The 22,329-nt window shown below is 45.9% G+C and overlaps 1 protein-coding gene across 7 annotated transcripts in view; it reads left to right on the top strand.

Moving 5' to 3' along the window:
* Positions 1–22,329, top strand: part of LOC147114602 (receptor-type tyrosine-protein phosphatase mu) — a 1,110,132-nt gene that overhangs the window by 1,056,557 nt on the left and 31,246 nt on the right. For all 7 annotated transcript variants that reach the window (XM_085992394.1, XM_085992393.1, XM_085992392.1 and 4 more), the window contains 6 exons: positions 4,861–4,977; positions 6,991–7,145; positions 9,536–9,671; positions 11,407–11,556; positions 12,892–13,065; positions 16,688–16,819. In XM_085992394.1, coding sequence (XP_085848520.1) covers positions 4,861–4,977; positions 6,991–7,145; positions 9,536–9,671; positions 11,407–11,556; positions 12,892–13,065; positions 16,688–16,819 — 864 coding nt within the window. The remainder of the gene's footprint in view (positions 1–4,860; positions 4,978–6,990; positions 7,146–9,535; positions 9,672–11,406; positions 11,557–12,891; positions 13,066–16,687; positions 16,820–22,329) is intronic.

Here is a 22,329-nt window from a genome sequence, read left to right as displayed (position 1 = left end):
ATTTGTGTGGCTTGTGCCGGGAGATGGCGCTAAAGTGCTGTTGACAGCTGTAATGGCAGCTGATGCTGATTCTAGCGTCGCACGCCATATCGGTGCTGCCGGTAGCGCTGCCGATAACCTCGATGGCCAGGGAGCTCACCACGATGGAGTTCGTGACGTCAGTGAGTGTGCAGCACTCACTGGTCACCCGATTTCCCAACTTTGTTTTAGCCAAGGTACTTACCAGTTGCAGAAAGCAACGACAGCTTTGGCTGGCGTACAGCAGCAGAAAGCCGGCTGCAGTGATGCAATTCAAAGGGATCCTCACCAATCACTCGTACCTGTCAGGGTTTTGAAGTTTGAGTGGCCGTGTGCTAGTTCCTGCTACTGAAAGAATTTCCCTTATTCATTTCAAGGTTCTTTGGTACCAGGGAGTGTTCTGGCAAGTACAAAACTCCCTCATTATTTTTGAAAGGCTTCAAAGTACAACACTTGCTAAAAATCACTCACTCACTTAATGTGCCGTTGGTATGCGACCACAGACAGCAAATCCTCAATGTCAATGCCCGTTATCCTGGTAGCAGCCACGATGCCTTCATCCTGTGCCAGACCTGTGTGCCAGCACTCTTCCAGCCACCACATCAAGCTGCTCGGAGACCAGGGCTATCCGCTCTCCACCTGGCTGAACACTCCCCTCTGCAACCCCAACACTCATGCCCAGCACTCATATAACAAGAGCCATGCTGCCACCAGGAACATCATCGAGCAGATCATCAGCTTATTGAAGCTTTGGTTCCGCTGCCTTGACCACTCAAGAGGAGCCCTCCAATACTCGCCAGAGCGGTTGTCCCATTTTGTGATGGTCTGCTGCATGCTCCTCAACTTGGCCATCGTGAAGGCGCAGCCCTTGCCAGCAGGGATTGCAGAAACACCTCAGGAGGAGGACGAGGCAGAGGAGGAGGAGGAACATGAGGGAGGGAGGAGGCAGTGAGACAATCGGCCTTCCGGACAGGCTTTCCGTGACTGGCTCATCAGACTGCGATTCGAAGGAATGAAACCCCAGATCCCCATTGCTCACCACATTCCCATCATACCATCCTCGTCTCTCGCCATATCACAGCGTTCTCCTGGGCGCAAAGGTGAAATGAGAGACCACAAAATATTTCAAACACCATTAATAAATTTATCTATAAACATACCACATTTTTTGTTTTTTTGTTTATGGGATCTGGGCGTCACTGGCAAGGCCAGCATTTATTGCCCATCCCTAGTTGCCCTTGAGCAGGTGGTGGTGAGCCGCCTTCTTGAACCGCTGCAGTCCGTGTGGTGAAGTTACTCCCACAGTGCTGTTAGGGAGGGAGTTCCAGGATATTGACCCAGCGACGATGAAGGAACGGCGATATACTTCCAAGTCAGGATGGTGTGTGACTTGGAGGGGAACTTGGAGGTGGTGGTGTTCCCATGCGCCTGCTGCCCTTGTCCTTCTAGGTGGACGAGGTCGCGGGTTTGGGAGGTGCTACCGAAGAAGCTTTGTCAATTTGCTGCTGTGCATCTTGTAGATGGTACACACTGCAGCCACAGTGCGCCGGTGGTGGAGAGAGTGAATGTTTAAGGTGGTGGATGGGGTGCCTATCAAGCAGGCTGTTTTTTCTTGGATGGTGTCGAGCTTCTTGAGTGTTGTTGGAGCTGCACTCATCCAGGCAAGTGGAGAGTATTCCATCACACTCCTGACTTGTGCCTTGTAGATGGTGAAAAGGCTTTGGGGAGTCAGGAGGTGAAACACTCGCCGCAGAATACCTAGCCTCTGACCTGCTCTTGTTGCCACAGTATTTATGTGGCTAGCCCAGTTAAGTTTCTTGTTAATGGTGACCCCCAGGATGTTGATAGTAGGGAATTCGGTGATGGTAATGCCATTGAATGTCAAGGGGAGGTGGTTAGGCTTTCGCTTGTTGGAGATAGTCATTGCCTGTCACTTCTGTGGCGCAAATGTTACCTGCCACTTATCATCCCAAGCCTGAACGTCGTCCAGGTCTTGTAGCATTCGGGCATGGACTGCTTCATCATCTGAGGGGTTGTGAATAGCGCTGAACACTGTGCAGTCATCAGTGAACATCCCCATTTCTGACCTTATGTTGGAGGGAAGGTCATTGATGAAGCAGCTGAAGATGGTTGGGCCTAGGACACTGCCCTGAGGAACTGCTGCAGCGATGTCATGCGGCTGTGATGATTGACCTTCAACCACCACAACCATCTTCCTTTGTGCTAGGTATGAGTCCAGCCAGTGTAGCGTTTTCCCCCTTATTCCCATTGACTTCAGTTTTACTAGGGCTCCTTGATACCAGACTCTGTTAAATGCTGCCTTGATGTCAAGGACAGTCACTCACCTCACCTCTGGAAATCAGCTCCATTGTCCATGTTTGGACAAAGGCTGTAATGAGGCCGGGAGCCGAGTGGTCTTGGCGTAACTCAAACTGGGCATCAGTGAGCAAGTTAATTGGTGAGTAAGTGCTGCTTGATAGCACTGTCGATGACCCCTTCCATCACTTTGCTGATGATTGAGAGTAGACTGATGGGGCAGTAATTGGCCGGGTTGGATTTGTCCTGCTTTTTGTGGACAGGTTATACCTGGGCAGTTTTGCACGTTGTCGGATAGATGCCAGTGTTGTAGCTGTACTGGAACAGCTTGGCTAGAGACATGGCAACTTCTGGAACACAAGTCTTCAGCACGATGGCCGGGTATTGTCGGGGCCCATAGCCTTTGCAGTATCCAGTGCGCTCAGCCGTTTCTTGATATCACGTGGAGTGAATCGAATTGGCTGAAGACTCGATTCTGTGATGGTGGAGACCTCGGGAATAGGCTGATATGGATCATCCACTCGGCAATTCTGGCTGAAGATGGTTGCAAACGCTTCAACCTTGTCTTTTGCACTCACGTGCTGGGCTCCACCATCATTGAGAATGGGGATATTCTTGGAGCCTCCTCCTCCCGTTAGTTGTTTAATGGTCCACCACCATTCACGACTGGATGTGGCAGGACTGCAGAGCTTTGATCTGATCCGTTGATTGTGGGATTGCTTAGCCCTGTCTATAGCCCTGCTTCTGCTTTTTAGCATGCATGTAGTCCTGTGTTGCAGCTTCCCCAGGTTGGCACCGCATTTTTAGGTACGCCTGGTGCTGCTCCTGGCATGCTCTTCTACACTCCTTGTTGAACCAGGGTTGGTCCCCTGGCTTGGTGGTAATGGTAGAGTGAGGGATATGCCGGGCCATGAGGTTACAGATTGTGGTGGAATACAATTCTGCTGCTGCTGATGGCCCACAGTGCCTCATGGATGCCCAGGTTTGAGCTGCTAGGTCTGTTCTGAATCTATCCCATTTAGCACGGTGGTAGTGACACACAACACGATGGAGGGTATCCTCAGTGTGAAGTCGGGACTTCATCTCCATAATGACTGTGCGGCGGTCACTGCTACTAATACTGTCATGGACAGATGCATCTGCGACAGGTAGATTAGTGAGGACGAGGTCAAGTAGGTTTTTCCCTCGTGTTGGTTCACTCACCACCTGTCGCAGGCCCAGACTGGCAGTCATGTCCTTCAGGACTCGGCCAGCTCGGTCAGTAGTGGTGCTACCGAGCCACTCTTGGTGATGGACATTGAAGTCCCCTACCCAGAGTACATTTTGTGCCCTTGCTACTCTCAGTACTTCTTCCAAGTTGTGTTCAACATGGAGGAGTACTGATTCATCAGCTGAGGGAGGGCGGTCGGTGGTAATCAGCAGGAGGTTTCCTTGCCCATGCTTGACCTGAAGCCATGAGACTTCATGGGGTCCGGAGTCACTGTTGAGGACTCCCAGGGCCACTCCTTCCCGACTGTATACCACTGTGCCACCACCCCTGGTGGGTCTGTCCTGCCGGTGGAACAGGACATACCCAGGGATGGTGATGGAGGAGTTTGGGACATTTGCTGAAAGATATGATTCTTTGTGTATGACTATGTCAGGCTGTTCACATGAATTCTAATAACTAATGACCCCAGTGCCTGCCATAGTTGAATAGCTGTCATTGTGTGCCAGGTGTGAGATGTGGGTGTGAGTGTTGCTAGGTAGAGATTGTTGGTGGGTGGGTGTTGGGGGTGTAGTGCATTGAGCAGTGTGTGAAGTTTGTGGTACAGATGGTGGTATGTAGCATTTGTTGAAGCTTTCACTCACCCTGATCACTCATGTGAGCTTGTTAAACTTCCTCCTGCACTGGGTGTAGGACCTGGAGAGCACAGTGCTCCCATAACATGGTGTGCCACCTCCCTCCACATAGTCTGTCAGACTTGTGGCGAGAGCCTCCTGCCAGTTGGTACAGGACCACCTGCCTTCTCTTCACCGCTAAAACCAATGCCTCCAAAGCTTAATCGAAAAATCTCCAGGCTCTCTCCCTGGGGCAGCGATCTGCCATCAGGATTTGTAAATAAGTGCTCCTTCTCCTTTTCCTTCTTATAGTTGTTGAGGCAGCTGCACACCCAACATTGCTGAGAATGGGGTGCAGCAGCATCAATGAACCGCCACTTTAAGTAGTGAAAAAAGCCCATGGCAATCATTACTTGAGTTTAGACTATACCCAATATTGATCCATCTTTTCACTGTAACGCCAATAAGCTTGGGTTTTTAGACTAGAATCATGACTGCAATAATTTTAATGAGGAGTGAGGATGAATTTTGCGTGCAGACTAGACAATTTTCACCTGGCGCTACTTATCCATTTTTAGTCTAAACACTGCCCAATCCTTGGCTATAACGAATTTCTAGCCCATGCATATGTCTTTTAATGTCAAAGATATAAAAAGAAAAAAAACTGCAATTGCTGATTATCTTAATATTGCTCTATACCAACAGGTGAAGTGCTGCAAGTATTGGCCAGATGACACTGAAATCTACAGAGACATTAAAGTAACTCTCATTGAGACAGAACTGTTGGCTGAATATGTCATAAGAACATTTGCAGTAGAAAAGGTAAGGAAACCTTTTTATGTCTAGAATCATAATTAAAAGACCCTTAAACCTGTGGCCGTCTCATGTTGGTGAAACCTATCATGGCCAATATTGGCTGAGTGCAGGTCGGAAGCATTATGTTTGGGCAACTCCATTGTTTCGAAGCAATGGATTGAAAATGATCAGTTAATAACATGATAATTTGAAGGGCAAAGGTATACAAGTTTTTGCTGATGTAATCAAGATGTGAGTGGGAGTGGGCATGCATTGCTGGTTGTCAGAGCAGAGTTTGAATCTTCCATACAAGTGCTCCCGAAGTGTCTTCCTTTTTCCTCAACTGCGGATTCCCCTCTACAGTGGTTGACACGGCCCTTAACCGTGTCCGTTCTATACCCCGCACTTCTGCCCTCACCCCTGCCCCTCCCTCCCGGAACCACGATAGAGTTCCCCTTGACCTCACCTTTCACCCCCTCCCTCCCGGAACCACGATAGAGTTCCCCTTGACCTCACCTTTCACCCCACCAACCTCCACATTCAACGGATCATCCTCCACCATTTCCGCCACCTCCAGCGTGATCCACCACCAAACACATCTTCCCCTCACCTCCCCTTTCAGCATTCTGCAGGGACCGCTCCCTCCGCGACACCCTAGTCCACTCCTCTATCGCCCCCAACACCCCTTCCCTTTCGCCCTGCACCTCCCCGTGCAAGCGCAGGAGATGCAACACATGCCCTTATACCTCCCCACTTCCCACTGTCCAGGGCCCCAAACACCCCTTCCAGGTGAAACAGCGATTTACTTGTACTTCTTGCAATTTAGTATACTGTATTTGCTGCTCACGATGTGGTCTCCTCTACATTGGGGAGACCAAACGCAGATTGGGTGACTGCTTTGCGGAACACCTCCATTCAGTCCGTAAGGGTGACCCCGAGCTCCCGGTGGCCTGTCACTTTAATTCTCCGCCCCATTCCCACTCAGACCTCACCGTCCTCGGCCTCTTGCATTGTTCCACTGAAGCTCAGCGTAAGCTCGAGGAACAGCACCTCATCTTTCGGTTAGGCACTCTACAGCCTTCCGGACTCAACATAGAATTCAACAATTTCAGATCATAACATTTATATATTTTTTATCCACACTTTTGTTCTCCTCTTCTCTCCCACATGGCAGCTGTCTTTCATTCTGCCAGCGCAATTTACACTTCATCTAGAGCCATCCTTTGTTTCTTAACCTGTCCCATTACCATCTCCTTTTGCCTTGAATATCTCTTAATGTCTCTCAATGTCTCTTAATCTCTCCTGCCTTCTATCCTATCATAGGCCTTCCCATTTGTTCTTTTATTTCCCCCCCCTTTCCCAGCCACTACACTTGCTTAAAAATCTGTTCCATTTCCTGCTTTTTTCCAGTTCTGACGAAAGGTCATCGACCTGAAACGTTAACTCTGTTTCTCCCTTCACAGATGCTGCCTGACCTGCTGAGTTTCTCCAGCATTTTCTGTTTTTATTTTTGAATCTATACTGCATTTAGCACCTTATCATACAAGTTATTTCTTTCCACCTGTATGTTTGTGGTTCTCAAGGAAACAAATGGAATTTTTCCTCCTTTTAATAGCGAGCGCATTTCTAGAAAATGGGGCCTTAGAAACACAAAGCAGGGTTACCACATATACAAGGTTTGCACATGGTGTGAATTCCTATTTCAATTCCTATTATCTCAATGTGAATTCCTGTTATCGCAATGGTATCTCTGTGAATTCTTGCCACCTCAATGCAAATTCCTGCTATCTTAATTCTGCCATCTCTGTGTGAACTTTTATCTTGTAAATGCAACGTTTCTTATACCAGGGGCTAATTGTAATTTGACTTCATTTTAAAGAATGTTTCAGATGATGTGAAATTTGCTTTACAGTAATGAAAGCTGCTCATCTTTATCTTCTATGTTTATGTTGCACCTCATCATACAAGTGATTGCTTTCCACCTGTAACTATGTGGTTCCCAAGGAGACAAATGCGACTTTTCCTTCTCTTTTTAAACAGAGAGGTGCTCATGAGATCCGAGAGATCAGACAGCTCCACTTCACTGGCTGGCCGGACCATGGTGTTCCCTACCATGCTACAGGGCTGCTGGGCTTTGTACGGCGGGTAAAGACAAAGAATCCAGCGGGTGCTGGGCCTATAGTGGTACATTGCAGGTAGGTGGAATCTCTTTCATAGGAACATAGGGACAGGGGTTGGCCATTCAGCCCCTCGAGCCTTTTCTGCCATTCAATTAGATCATGGCTGATCTGTATTTCAACTCCATTGGTTCCATATCCCTTAACAAAAATCTATCGATTTCAGTTTTGAAATTCTCAATAAGAATTGCAATAATTTGATCAGTTTCCTATCAGGACAGCCTGGAGTATCTTGGGTTTAGATTTTCAACTTGATGCCTAGGCATAAACTGGAATTTTGCATCAGCCAGCTATTATAGAAACCGCTCTGTTTTTATTTCCTTTGATTCTATAACATCAATTCTACATCCAGGCAGCAAGTTAAAAATCTTACTCTTGAACTCACTTTGTCACTTTATGAATTGGCCTAAACTTCTTTGCCAGTCTCTGAAGGTGTCAGCCTTGGCTTAGTCATAGCACTCTAGCCTCTGAGACAGAAGATCATGCGTTCAAGCCCTACTCCCAGAGACTTGAGCACAGAAGCTAGGCTGACACTTCGGGGGGGATTTTGCTGGCGCTCAGGGGTCGGGTTTGGAGGCGGAACTGCTGGCAAAATCAAAAAGATTGGCAGCAGGTCCCGAACCCGCTTCCAACCCGCCTCCAATCAATCTTCCCGATTTGCGCAGGGACCCGACTCCTAGCGGCGGGAAGAGGATTATAGCCACTTAACTGCTTGTTAACAGGCAGTTAAGAGGCTTTTTCCAATTTTGACACTTCCACTGCGGGCTTCCCGACGTCGGGAAACCCTGCCAGGGTGAGTGTGACGTGCTGTGGGTCTACTGTAATGTTTGTGTATAGATGACAGTTGCAGAAGTGGTGTGAAGGATCCATTGGGACACTGGTGAGTTGCAGAGGTAAGAAAATGTTGGGAAAGTAATTTTTAATGTGTTTAGAATTTTCTGTAGGTGACAAACTTTGAAGTGTTTGTGTAGTCCCACCTCATTGGGAGAACCTTTCTCACCAATGACAGATCGCTTCTGTAACCTCACCTGCAGCTGCCATCTGTTCTAGCCTAAGGAGAGGGTCACTGGAGAGCCTGGGTGGAAGGGCTCACCTTTGTACAGTGATTGTCAGTGCTTGCAACACCTCAATGCTGTCAAACACTGAAAAATCATCTGTCAAAAAGAAATGGTGGTGGCCCCTTTAAGAAAACCAGCAGATGACGCGTCATCAGCTGACGTCATCTGACACCAGCTTTCTCTTAATTGGCCAGCAAGCCCGCAGGGTGGGCTTAACGAGGCCAATTGACGCAAAATAGCGTCTGTGCATCGGACATCGCTGGGGTCGGGACTAGAACCCGAAAGGCAGCAGTCCCCCTCCCAATGCGCCTCTTCAGGTAAGATCCCGGCCTTCATGGCAGTACTAAGGAAGTCATTAAACCGAGGCCGTATAAGAACATAAGAATTAGGAGCAGAAGTAGACCATATGGCCCCTCGAGCTTGCTCCACCATTCAATAAGATCATGGCTGATCTTCAACTTCAACTCCCGCCTGATCTCCATATCCCTTGATTCCCCAAGAGTCCAAAAATCTATCTATTTCTTGAATATATTCAATGATTCAGTATCCTCAGCCCTTTGGGGTAGAGAATTCCAAAGATTCACAACCCTCTGAGTGAAGAAATTCCTCCTCATCTCAGTCTTAAATGGCCGACCTCTTATTGTTGAGACTATGCCCCCTAGTTCTAGACTCTCTAGCTAAGGGAAACAACCTCTTAGCATCTACCCTTTCAATCCCCCCCCCATATGTTTCAATGAGATCACCTCCCATTCTTCTAAACTCCAGAGAGTATAGGCCCAGTGTGTCCTTTCAGATGGATGTAAAAGATCCCATGGCACTTTTTGAAGAAGAGCAGGGGAGTTCTCCCAGTGACCAGATATGTATCCTGCAACTGACATTACTAAACAGATTATCGGGTCATATACCTCATTGCTGTTTGAGGGACCTTGCTGTGCGCAAATTGGCTGCCACGTTTCCTACATTACGGCTACACTTCAAAAGTACTTCATTGGCTGTAAAGCACTTTGGGATGTCCTGATGTTGTGAAAGGCACTATATAAATGCAAGACTTTATATTTCTTTTATATGATTGATTTGAGGTGATCACACAGGTTTCATTTCCCCAAGAAACATCATGAGATGAGAGGAGAGTATTACAATGATAAATTATGCCTATCTGACAATATCCAAATTAATGGAGACCATTAACAGATCCAGGGTGATTTAGTTTGTCATAAACTGTATTCAGCTTCATGGGTATCTAAAACGGTGTAAAAATTGAAAATACTATTACATTTAGAATAATGAGTGTTTCTGGCAGCTCGTGGGCAGTCAGTGAGATAATATTGATTTTCTTTCTCTGTCTTTCAGTGCCGGAGCAGGAAGGACAGGCTGTTTCATGGTTATTGACATCATGTTGGACATGGCAGAGAGGGAAGGAGTTGTAGATATCTACAACTGTGTCAGAGAACTACGTTCGCGCAGGGTCAACATGGTCCAGACAGAGGTACCGAGTCCAAATGCTCCTTTAAACAGTGGTCACTCTTTATTCCAATATTCTCTATGGGTCTAGGAAGACAACAAAAAGCCATGCAGAATTTTAACCAAAGCCCCTCGCGAAAGCCAAGTGTACAGGTGGCGCAATGCCTGTTATCTCCACAATGGAGTGGTTGGATGCAGGATGTTGCCTGCCCTCCTCCACCTGACAGTTGCACTGAGTAGAGGTGAGGGTGGAGGGAAATGATTGGGATCGCTCAGTGTCCCGTTCTCCACACCGCACACAGTCACTCAACTTTTTAAAAAATACATTAAGTGAACTGCGCTCTCGTTAAGTTGAGGTATGTCAGTGCTAATGACTGGAACACTTTTCCTACTTTGCCACTCAGTGTCAGGTCAAGTATACTGCACCTGCAAAGTAAAGCTCCCTTTGTTCTGTGTTAACAATGTACCGTAGTCTCAACCTCAGAAGAGCAATCCTACTGCATTGTACGTATTTACTCCATTTCTCTCACCAGTAGGTACATTTTCCTCTGTCACTAAGATGAGTGAAAAAGCTGGTGAGTGTATAAAATGAGGAAACCCACTTTAATATTCACAGCAACTTTATCACTCAAGTCAGTGACCAGAGGATAGCGTATATACACAAGTGTCCTGGCACCCTCTCTGAATGCAATTGTCAGTGTTGCGATAATCGAAGGTAGGCCTTGCATGGAGCCTTGTTAGTAGCAGATGTAGGGTATAAAATCGGACATGTGAGGTCGCGCCCCCAATTCGCCATCAAGGCCAGAGCTGCTCGAGGTCGCCCATCACGGCCATTTGAAGTGTCCTCAATGGAAGCCCAGCAGCCTTCCAGTCCACCTCCCAAGCTGTAGCCACTGGGGATACACTTTGTAGGAGGACTAGGATAGGCAAATAAGCACACATGTAGGTGATGGGCACCAAGGGTTTGCACAAGAATGATTCTTAACTCAGCAAGTTAACTGTTATACAAATATGAATTGAGTTGTTGGAGTAAAGTTTTTTGTTCTGTCTTCGGTGGCGGTGTTAATATTTGTAGTCAAGTGAGGCCAAGCCCCAGGAAGCTGGAATGCAGGAAGGCAATCAGATGATGGTTGTGAAGATGATGGTTTTAAGGATGGCGGGACAGCTGGTGTATTGGGGAGGGCTAGTTCAGGTGGAACGTTCTTGAATCCGTAGTTCTCTAAGAGCTCTGGCAGCTAGGGGGACTGGTGGTTAACACAGCAAGGTGTTAAGTAAAGTTGAGATGCTTGCTCAACAGATAGAATGAGGCAACCTGGGTTGCTACCAAACACCTCCTCATTATCCGGTTATAGAGTGGCATGAGTAAAGTTCACCTACATGACCCTTCAGCTGAGGAATGATAACTATTTCTTGAACATAAAGGAGGAGGGCAAGTTTTGTTCACTTGTAACCTGTGCCTGAAACAGTAATTAATCAGCAGTCAAATAGTTAAAGAGTTTGAAATTGGTATTGCAGCGAATGGATAATAAAAATCAGACACGGTATGTTTGAGGATATTGTTGTGCAGTGGTTTATTCTTTATGTACACTGAAACCTTTCCAGATCATTTGCTGCGATATGAATTACATCTTAACTCAGCAACAAATCATTAAACCTCATGTTCAGAAATGCAGCTGTGAAGAGCTTTTTGAATCATTAATTCCTGCACATAAAATGATTCCACTTTGATTGAAAATTGGCTTCTCTCTCTAACTCAACAGGAACAGTATGTGTTCATCCATGACTCCATACTGGAGGCTTGTTTGTGCGGAGACACAGCAATTCCAGCCTCTCAGCTCAGGTCCGCATATTATGAGATGAATAAACTGGAGCCACAAACTAACTCTTCTCAGATAAAGGAGGAGTACAGGGTAAGCAAAAGCACTTTCCAGCACACACGTTTCTAACAGTATAAAAGGGTTTTCTGTGAAAGGCAATTTACTAGATGAACAAGGGCTTCTGCAGTTCAAATCTGATCAAAAAAAATTCCAGATCTTCAACGATTGTTGAACTTGCTTCAATATTTAAAAACCGTTGTGGGGGGCGGGGGAGACCTTCGTTTTGGGGGGGCCGAACAGGTGAGATATCGTTGCTGCTCCTCAATCTCAGTTTCTATACAGCAGGAGTATACTTACATACTCATCGCTGAGCCTGAAAAAGATACATTTGTCCTTGTTATGATTAAAAAGAGTGAGGCAGATCACAAACCCATTTAAAGGTGAAGCTGGGGTTATTTATTAGAATCTGATGCATCAGTACAGCTCACACTTTTAGAACCAAAATGGGTCCGTCTCATTCCAAGTTTGCACGCAGTGAATCGCAATCTCATTCATGCCACCAATGGCAAAGGAAGCAGGGTGGTGGCATATCCTGGACACCAACAAGCAATGACATGTTATGAGAGAATGCAAGTTCTCCTCTTTCCCGCGCTCTACTCCGCTCCCGATCGGAGTGTGGTATGCAAAGAGGGAAGGGTGAAGACCGGTGTCTCCGTCCAGTAGAGAATAACTTTATCAAATTGGAAATATGATCGCTGAATCACTGGCTCATGTCTCTTATTGTCTGACAAAGGGGGTGTTGGCGGAGGCTTTGGTGTAGGTTATTTGCCCACCTTCTACATGACAGAGGTATGTGACCTGCTGAGCCATCTGTTGAGCCATAGAGATTGAAACAGGAAGAACATGAGGGTCTGTTCACTAGGTTAAGATCAGTCATGGATGGAAAATTGGGGGGGTGGTGTGGAAAGGATCAGTAATCCTGGACCATTCTCCCAGTGAACAGTTATTGGTGATGGAAATGGATGATGTCGGGAAACTTCAAGGCAGAAAAATGGACGGAAAAATAAAAAAGCAATTTTCAAAACAAAAAGCTAAATCTATGGCAGCACTGGAGAAGTTATCTGTATGCAGTTATAGAGCCTGAATTGTGAGGACCTGAATGAACGCACAGTTTATATACCACATTTGTGAAGCATCCTGCGATAATGATTTTGATGTTAATGAGTAATTCAATGCCCTGACACAAGAGGCTTTACCTTTGGGTGGTTGCTTGCCTTAAAAGATTGAGTCAGTTGGATAGAGCCCATGACGAGACAAATTATTAACGAAAGGAACAGGATTAAAGGATCATATGAGCTCCTCCTGGTCCATAAGTTCTCATGTTGTTACATTAAATTCGGAACAGCCTTTGTCATCTTTCTCTTTCAGACTCTTAACATGGTGACCCCAACCCTACGAGTGGAGGACTGCAGTATAGCACTGCTTCCCCGAAACCATGAGAAGAATCGGTGTATGGATGTCCTTCCACCAGACAGGTGTCTCCCATTCCTGATCACAATAGATGGCGAAAGTAGCAATTACATCAACGCTGCCCTAATGGATGTGAGTAGCTGTTGATACTTCAGTAATGAGACTTATAAGAAGCCTCAAGACAGCGTTACGGTGCATTTTCTATTTGATTTTTCATTAAATCTTTGATTGATTGACTTTGATGTAAAATGTTAAATTGTTCTCATTACTCGTTACGTACAGTAGTGGTTATAATACTGGGGTAGAAATCCAGAGGTCATGAGTTAAAATCCCATATTGTTAAAACAATGTTGTCCAATAGAAATTTCTGACTAACCACTGGCGTGGCTACAGCAATGCCATTTTCGCCACATGTACTGATTGTAGTAGAAAACGCCTTGCACGCAATACAGGTAAATGCATTTCACAAACATCTACCACCATTCAGTGTGAAACTTGCCGTCTTTCTCTGTCACCAAAGTTTGGATTTGGGGCATGAATTTATCAGAGTCAGCACATCTCAGTGCAGTTTCTCGGTTTTTCTCCAGCAGTGGCGAGCGGTACTTTGACTTCATCAGAGTGTTTACTGAGAATGTTGACGCGCACAGTGAGACCCACCAGGCCCCGTCCCTGCTCTCCGTCCAGACCACGGTTGGATGCTGCTTGTCCGTTGCCATGACGAGCCCTGTTGGAGCTGCTCGTTACTGGTTGGGCTGATTCCTCCTGCTGGCCTGGAGCGATTATTCCGATTGGTCGAGCTGACCCCAGTGACCGCTCCCCTCTCCATACAATGCTGCTGGTGTTTCCACGGCAAGTCGGCAGTTCTGAAGTCCGGAGTTTTCACCCGTGTTACACAACATTTTAGCAGATAACCAATAAGCAGGAACTAAGGAAGTAAAGCACACACAACGATCAAAACACTCACACACTCTGCTTTTGGTCGCACTATTTTATCAACACATCCACGAAAAGGTTAAAGTACACTTGCATACACCGTGCAAATGAGTATTGAGATCACTTGCCCAACAACGGTGTCTATTGATTGTTTTTTATTTACTAATCAGAAATGCAGTTAGCCACATCTGGATTCCCAATTAGGCTAATGTATTGTGTTAAAATAAATTTGGAATTTCAAACTAGTACCAAGAAAATACTATGATGGTTCACTAATATGATTCAGAGACAGGAACATGCCATCCATTCTTGGGCTGGCCTACACATGACTCCACTCCTACATTACGTGGTTGACTCTTAATGCCCCCTTTCTGGGCTCCTCTGAATTAGCCTAGCAAGCAACCAATTGCAAAGATAATTGTTTCACAAAAAGGGCAACTACGATGGCCAGTAAATGTGGCCTTACCAGCATCATCCGCATCCCAAGAGAAAATTTAATAAAACAATTACACGATACCGTGCGATGGCAATCTGTTACGCACCTGCATGTTGTGCCCTAGAATGGAACGTGGTTCAGTTGGTTTGACCAGTCCTTTGCATGGGATGGATAGCCTTGTGGAAACTGGGCATCACACCTTTGCAAAGAGGGAGGACACAGATAATTATGAACTCCAAGGTGCTTGCACTAGCCCAGTGGCTGGCTGGGTTATATACTAGCATGCCATTGCCTGTAGCAGTACGACACAAGTTCATGATTACGGTTCACCACATAGCTAGTTGCCAATCTTGAGCAGGACATCAGGGATGGGCACCAAACGAAGGCCTGCCACTTCCCTACAGGAAGGGAGAGGCAAATGGGAAATCAGAGGAGGGGGTCAACTCGGGCTGATCTCACACACTTAAAAAGTGCAGTGTTCAGTTGGTAGAGACGTCAGAGTTTGCCCCACCTCTTGGCCTGGGTATAAAATATAACTTGTGTGAAGCTAAAAAAAAAACAAGCAGGGAAAAATCATTGAAAAATGCAGAGGACCATTCCAATAATGCCTCCTGCCCAGCCAAGCCTGATACTGTCTTCACCTGATGTACACCCATGTACACACCTTCACACACACACACACACACCCATGTACACACCTTCACACACACACACACCCATGTACACACCTTCACACACACACACCCATGTACACACCTTCACACACACACACCCATGTACACACCTTCACACACACACACCCATGTACACACCTTCACACACACACACACACACACACACACCCATGTACACACCTTCACACACACACACACACACACACACACACCCATGTACACACCTTCACACACACATGTACACACCTTCACACACACACACACACCCATGTACACACCTTCACACACACACACACACACACCCATGTACACACCTTCACACACACACCCATGTACACACCTTCACACACACACCCATGTACACACCTTCACACACACACCCATGTACACACCTTCACACACACATGTACACACCTTCACACACACACACATGTACACACCTTCACACACACACACACACACATGTACACACCTTCACACACACACACACACACACCCATGTACACACCTTCTCACACACACACACACACACCCATGTATGCATTTTCACACACACACCCATGTACACACCTTCACACACACACCCATGTACACACCTTCACACACACACCCATGTACACACCTTCACACACACACCCATGTACACACCTTCACACACACATGTACACACCTTCACACACACACACATGTACACACCTTCACACACACACACACACACATGTACACACCTTCACACACACACACACACACACCCATGTACACACCTTCACACACACACACACACACATGTACACACCTTCACACACACACCCATGTACACACCTTCACACACACATGTACACACCTTCACACACACACACATGTACACACCTTCACACACACACACACACCCATGTACACACCTTCACACACACACCCATGTACACACCTTCACACACACATGTACACACCTTCACACACACACACATGTACACACCTTCACACACACACACACACACATGTACACACCTTCACACACACACACACATGTACACACCTTCACACACACACACACACACACCCATGTACACACCTTCTCACACACACACACACACACCCATGTATGCATTTTCACACACACACACACCCATGTACACACCTTCACACACACACACACACATGTACACACCTTCACACACATACACATGTACACACCTTCACACACATACACATGTACACACCTTCACACACACACACACACACACACACACACATGTACACACCTTCACACACACACACAGACACACACGGGCATACTCGTAATTCCCAGTAGGTGCCACTGGATTGGGATCAGGAAATATTTGGATCGTTGCTAACCCAGGACTGAGCCAATTATGACATCCCAGCTAGTGACCCAGCTGGGATTAACAAACATAACAGAGCCTAGGAACAAAGCTGGAACCTCCCTGGTTTGGGTGGCTCAGTGCCACACCGCATGAGTCATTCACTCACTGAGCCATTTGGGAAGGTTCAGGAGTTCTATTTTTAGCAGTGCTGAAGAATGAAAACATTTAAATGCTGGCACAGATTTTCTGAGGCCTGGCCCGGCTGCCTGCAAGTATTCGAATGTTGGAGTCACGCTGACCATCGCTTTTCCAATATGTGCTGCCAGTAGTTGAGGACCGGGAATATCTACCCTTGTGTCAGCCTAACTCTTGGTTCATGTTTTCAGAGTTATAAGCAACCTTCGGCCTTCATTGTTACCCAACATCCCTTACCAAATACCGTGAAGGACTTCTGGAGACTTGTGTTGGACTATCACTGTACATCAATCGTCATGCTCAATGATGTGGATCCTGCACAGGTACGTGTAAACATGGAATAAAAACAGAAAACACTCAGCAGGTCAGGCAGCATCTGTGGAGAGAGAGAGAAACACGAGTTAACGTTTCAGGTCGATGACCATTCCAATCAATGTTCCCTCTAAGCTATGGGAAAGATCCCGCACAGGCCACTCACCGGCTTCCCCGTTGTAAATACCGCGCATGCGCGGAAATTTAAAGGGACCGCGCACTAAAAGAAACAAGCCGCACAGAACAAAGCCCAGCTTACAGGGAGAATTGGTTCCAATGAGTAAACATGGTTGATTAGGTGCCAGTTTTTTTTGCAGGGAGAAAGTGGCAGGGTTTTTTTTTACATCAAGCTTATACTGGCTTGTAAAATTTATCTGCTTTCTTGGTTAATGGTACAGATTACATTGAACCTGTAGATAAATACATGGAAGGTTTTACACAGTTGGGTAGCACTACGTATTGATAGGATCAAAGCTAGGAAGTTTAGATTGAAAAAAAGACTTGCAATTATATAGCGTCTTTCGCAACCTCAGGACGTCCCAAAGAATTTTACAGCCAATGAAGTACTTTTGAAGTGTAGTCACTGTTGTAATGTAAGAAACGCAGCAGCTAATGGTGCTTCCCAGCTATGTGAAAATCTTCAATGAATTTATCTACAGGTTCCACATAATCTGTACCGTTAACCAAGAAACGCAGTGTCCCCAATTTCTTCATTAGCAAACAAACCCCATTGTGGCGCTGGCTCTTTGCCTCGCTGTTGTCTCCTGTTACTGCTCCATGGAATTGAAAGGCACTGCAGGTAGGAATCTTTGCAAAATTCAATCTCCTGTAGCAACAGCAAATCGGAGCTGGTGAGGGGGGGTGGGGGGCGAGGGAAACGCGGGAAGAGGAGAGCTGTAGGGGCAGGTAGGGAGAGTGCCAGCAGGAACTAAGGGTGGAGGAAGAGGATCAGTGAGCATGAACTGGGATGGAGAAAAGGAAGTACAGGAAACTCTCATTTAAACGGCACCTAAATATCCGGCATTCTCTATTAACCGGCAAAATTCTCACTCCGAAAACAACACCTCAATAACCGGCAATGTTGCCGAGTCCGAGTCCGAGTCTCCCTCGGTGGCCGAGTTAGTCAGTGGGGGTAGTTCTCCAATCTGCCACTACTCGGCTTCGTGGCACTGTCAGAAGTCGGAACACCTCAATACCCCTGTAACAGGAGTCTGACTCTCCCGCGCTGCCGGTAGTCTCTTCTGATCCGCCATTTTACAGGGGTACTGTGTGTCTCCCATGCTGCTGGTAGTCATTGCATTGCATTACCCTCAACTGGCAGTACTGTACTTAATCAAGCATCTTCCACCATCCATTTAACACAACATTCTGTAGGTGAGTACCCAATTACTGTATACTGCACATTTCTTGATTTTTTTTATTTTTCTTTATTAAAAATAGCCTCGGTAGATAACCCTCTCCGTCATCCGGAATTTTTGATCAACCGGCAACACACCGGTCCCGTCGGTGCCGGATACCAAAGAGTTTCCTGTACCAGCTTAAACTGAGGATGAGGGGAGAGGAGCGGGGGTGGGGGGAGCTCCAGCATGAGCTGGGACTGAGGAACATGAAGAATGTCAGCCTGAGCTCGGGCTGAAGCATGAGAAGAGTGCCAGCATGAACTGGGGGAAGGGGGATTACAGCCAACTTGAATTGAGAGGGAGCAGGGGGTAAGTGTCTATGAACTGGAGTGGGAAGAGGGAAGAGTGTCAGTTTGAATTGAAGGGGAGAGAGTGATAGGAGCACCAACATGAACTGGGATGGAGAGAAGCCTGTCGGTATGAACTGGGGAGGGGAGAAGGGTCCTAATGAAGTGGGGTGCAAAGTGTACATCCTTGTCATTGATAACGGTATAAAGAAATTAAACAATTTAGCAACAGAGAATACCTATACATATCCACAATAATCTGAAGCTATTCTGCAGGAAATTAGGGGAACTTCCTGCCCCAATTTTCTATTATACTAGTAACAACAACAACTTGTATTTATATAGCGCCTTTAGCATAGTAAAACATCCCAAGGCGCTTCACAGGAGCATTATAAGACAAAAAATTTGACACCAAACCTCATAAGGAGAAATTAGGACAGATGCCCTACAGCTTGATTAAAGAGGTAGCTTTAGAGGGGATTTGAGGAAAAACTTTTTCACCCAGAGGGTGGTTAGAATCTGGAACTCACTGCCTGAAAGGGTGGTAGAGGCTGGAACCCTCACAACATTCAAGAAGCATTTAGATGAGCACTTGAAACGCCATAGCATACAAGGCTACGGACCAAGTGCTGGAAAATGGGATTAGAATAGACAGGGCTTGATGGCCGGCATAGACACGATGGGCCGAAGGGCCTCTTTCTGTGCTGCATAACTCTATTTATGACTCTATTAAGGTGCGTCTTAAAGGAGGATAGAGAGGCAGAGAGGTTTAGGGACTGAATTCGAGAGCTTAGGATCTAAGCAGCTGAAGGCACGGCCACCAATGGTTGAACGATTCAAATCATGGCTGCTCAAGAGGCCAGAATTTGAGGAGCACAGATATCTCGGGGCTGGAGGAGATTACAGAGATAGGGAGGAGCGAGGTCATGGAGGGATTTGAAAACAAGGATGAGAATTTTTAAATCAAGCCGTTGCTTAATCAGGAGCCAATGTAGGTCTGTGTGCACAGGGGTGATGGGTGAACGGGTCTTGGTGCAAGTTAGGACACGGGCAGCTGAGTTTTGGATGGCCTCAAGTTTATGTAGTGTAGAACATGGGAGGCCAGCCAGGAGTGTGTTAGAATAGTCAAGTCTAGAGGTAATAAAGGCATGGATGAGGGTTTCAGTAGCAGGTGAGCTGAAGCAGGAGCAGAGTCAGGCGATGTTAAGGAGGTGGAAATAGGCGGTCTTAGTTAAGATGCGGATATGTGGTCGGAAACTCATTTCAGGGTCAAATATGACCCCAAGGTTGCAAACCATCTGGTTCAGCCTCAGACAGATGCTAGAGAGTGGGATGGAGTCAGTTGCTAGTAATGGAATGTTGCTTATACCTACAGCTTTAGTTATAAAGGCCTGTGCCCCACTGTATGTTTGGTGGAAGTACATGTCATAAGCCAATATTTGGTGACTTTTTGAGTTGTTACCTTTCTTGAAGCTCTTGGTCAGCTTTTGTTAACTTTCCAGGCTGGCAGTATGGAGGTGTGTGGCACACAGGAATGATGGGTGGACATTATGGTAGAGCCGCCTCATTTTTCTTCCAATATACCCACTCTCTACAGAGCTTTCCTCCATAAACTCGCTCAACCACTGCAACCTTGGAAGGATATTTAATTCCTCCAAACTCTTCTGGAAAGTAGTGGAGAAAAGGAATAATTTCCAACACCTATTGACATTTTCTTCCTCGAAAGGAAATGAAAGTTATCACTATATAGCCTTCTGCAAGGTTGTCAATAAGATTAAAAAAATTGAGCTCAGCAACTGAAGAACTATAATGGGCCTTCTTAAGGGCACTTTGCTTAAACCCTTTTATCGAAAATGCTTTTGGCCTGGGCATTTAATTACTGAAATGAGGTCCAGGCATTCAGATTGTCAGGTCTGAATGGGTAAGAGTTTTAAAAGCAAGAAATATCATAATTACACCCGAGTTTAACAAGTTAAACTCGCAGGAATTCTGAGAGTTCGATTTTCCATTAAAAGCTTGTCACGCTGTGCTCCTTAATGATGCCACCTGCCTGCTGATGGTGGTGAGTGAGGTGGGAGGATAAGTAGAATATGCGAGACAAAGTGCCTCCGGTAAAATGAAGTGGCGGATTTACTGACAGTTTAGCCATTTTACAAGAACTCTATTCGTTAGTTACTGACTGGTGTTGTCAGGTCTGGGAATTGGATTTTCAGAGAGATGAACAAGCCGTTGCTCTCCCTTCCTGGTTGAATATAAAGTAGCGGGCCAGCAACCCACCGACCCTACTAAGCAAACAAAGGAGTTTGAGGTTTGTATTTTTCTCCACGATGTAATCAATACTTTGTCTAGTGTGAAGCTACTATTGTGATTGAGAACTGTTATTGCACAACAGTCATTGGCTGCTGAACAGTACATTTATCATAAAAACAAAAAATGCTGGAAATACTCAGCAGGTCAGACAGCCTCTGTGGAGAGAGAAACAAAATTAACGTTTCAGGTCGTTGATTTTTCCTCAGAATATTTATTATTCTGTTCTCTCTTTGTTATTTATGAAGGGATTAAAAATAATTAACCTTGTATCCTTGTTTCTACTCAAAGCCATTGAATTCCTCCGTTTTTTTTCCCAACGTCCCTCTTTGCTTCAGTTGATTTATAAATATCATTAGGTTTGGCATGCGGGTCAATAAGATGCTGGCCTAATATGTGCCTGTGATTATTATGACTTTGAACATTCTGCTGTGTGCACTGCACTGCCCTTCTGTTGTAAAGAAGCTCTTACTGTCTTGGGGAAAGAATTCTCGCAATACAGGGGTAACCTGCTCGCCTGACACAAAGCTCCGCTTGCCAGAGGCACGTATCAGAAATTCTGACCGACCTCCTCCCACCCCCCCCCCCCCGCAAAGACACCTTGACCTTGCATTAAAAACATTGGGGTAACATCTCCTCAGGAGTTGTTCCAATCCGTTACTTCAGGGTCGCCACTCATCTTCCGCCAATGTTGCGGCAGGAGATTGAAAGAATCCCCCAGGGAGCGCCGTGAATGGCGATTTGACTGATCTATTACTGGGAAAGCTAACTGCTGGAGAAATGTGAGGGACAGATAAAAGAACAGATTTCAACAGGCAGTAAACATCAAGGAAAATACTACATGTTCCTCAATTAGTTGCAGAGCTAACTTAAATGATCTAAAAGTGGTCAGATTTTGCACTGTAATACAAAGATGATTTTAAATGTTGATTCATGAGCCGTCCATAAATTTCCTCTTTATCACTCTGTATAGACTGCACTTACTTAACCTCGCCTAAAAATGAAGTAGAATAAATGATTTTTTGGACCATTAACTTGTTCATCTGCAAAACTACGCTTTGAACTTTTTTGAACATGATGACTGGACCTGTTGCTGATAAACACAATATTAATTCTAAAAGTCATCGTTCTGCTGAGTTACAAATCTTTGGGCACGCTCAGGTTATCAGCCATTTTGGGTTGGCGCCAAGCATGAAGCTTAATATTTCCAACCCACCTCCACTGTCGCACTCTGCGACCAATAGTGACATTATTTATGCCATGCCTGATGTTACTGAAATTCCATCTCTAGAAATAGTACTACTGAACTCTAGTGGATTTGTGAGGAAGTGTTAGACTGGGAATGCGATGGAGTAAAACGGTTCATGACCTCAGGACATTAATCAGGTTGGCACCAGAACTGTGAACGAATGACAACAATTTTCCTCTTGCCAACACCTAAGGTCACAGCTAACCATTGTCTTTTTTCCCCGTTGTTATCATTAGGCCACATCTTTGCAATGGGTGTTCAGTGTGTTGGAATACTAG

The sequence above is a fragment of the Somniosus microcephalus genome, chromosome 7 (genome assembly GCF_052327205.1).
Source record: "Somniosus microcephalus isolate GS21.2 chromosome 7, FLI_Smic_1.0, whole genome shotgun sequence".
Classification (NCBI taxonomy): Eukaryota; Metazoa; Chordata; class Chondrichthyes; order Squaliformes; family Somniosidae; genus Somniosus; species Somniosus microcephalus.
Note: the sequence above shows the minus strand (reverse complement) of the source record. Positions and strands in the feature narration are given on the sequence as shown.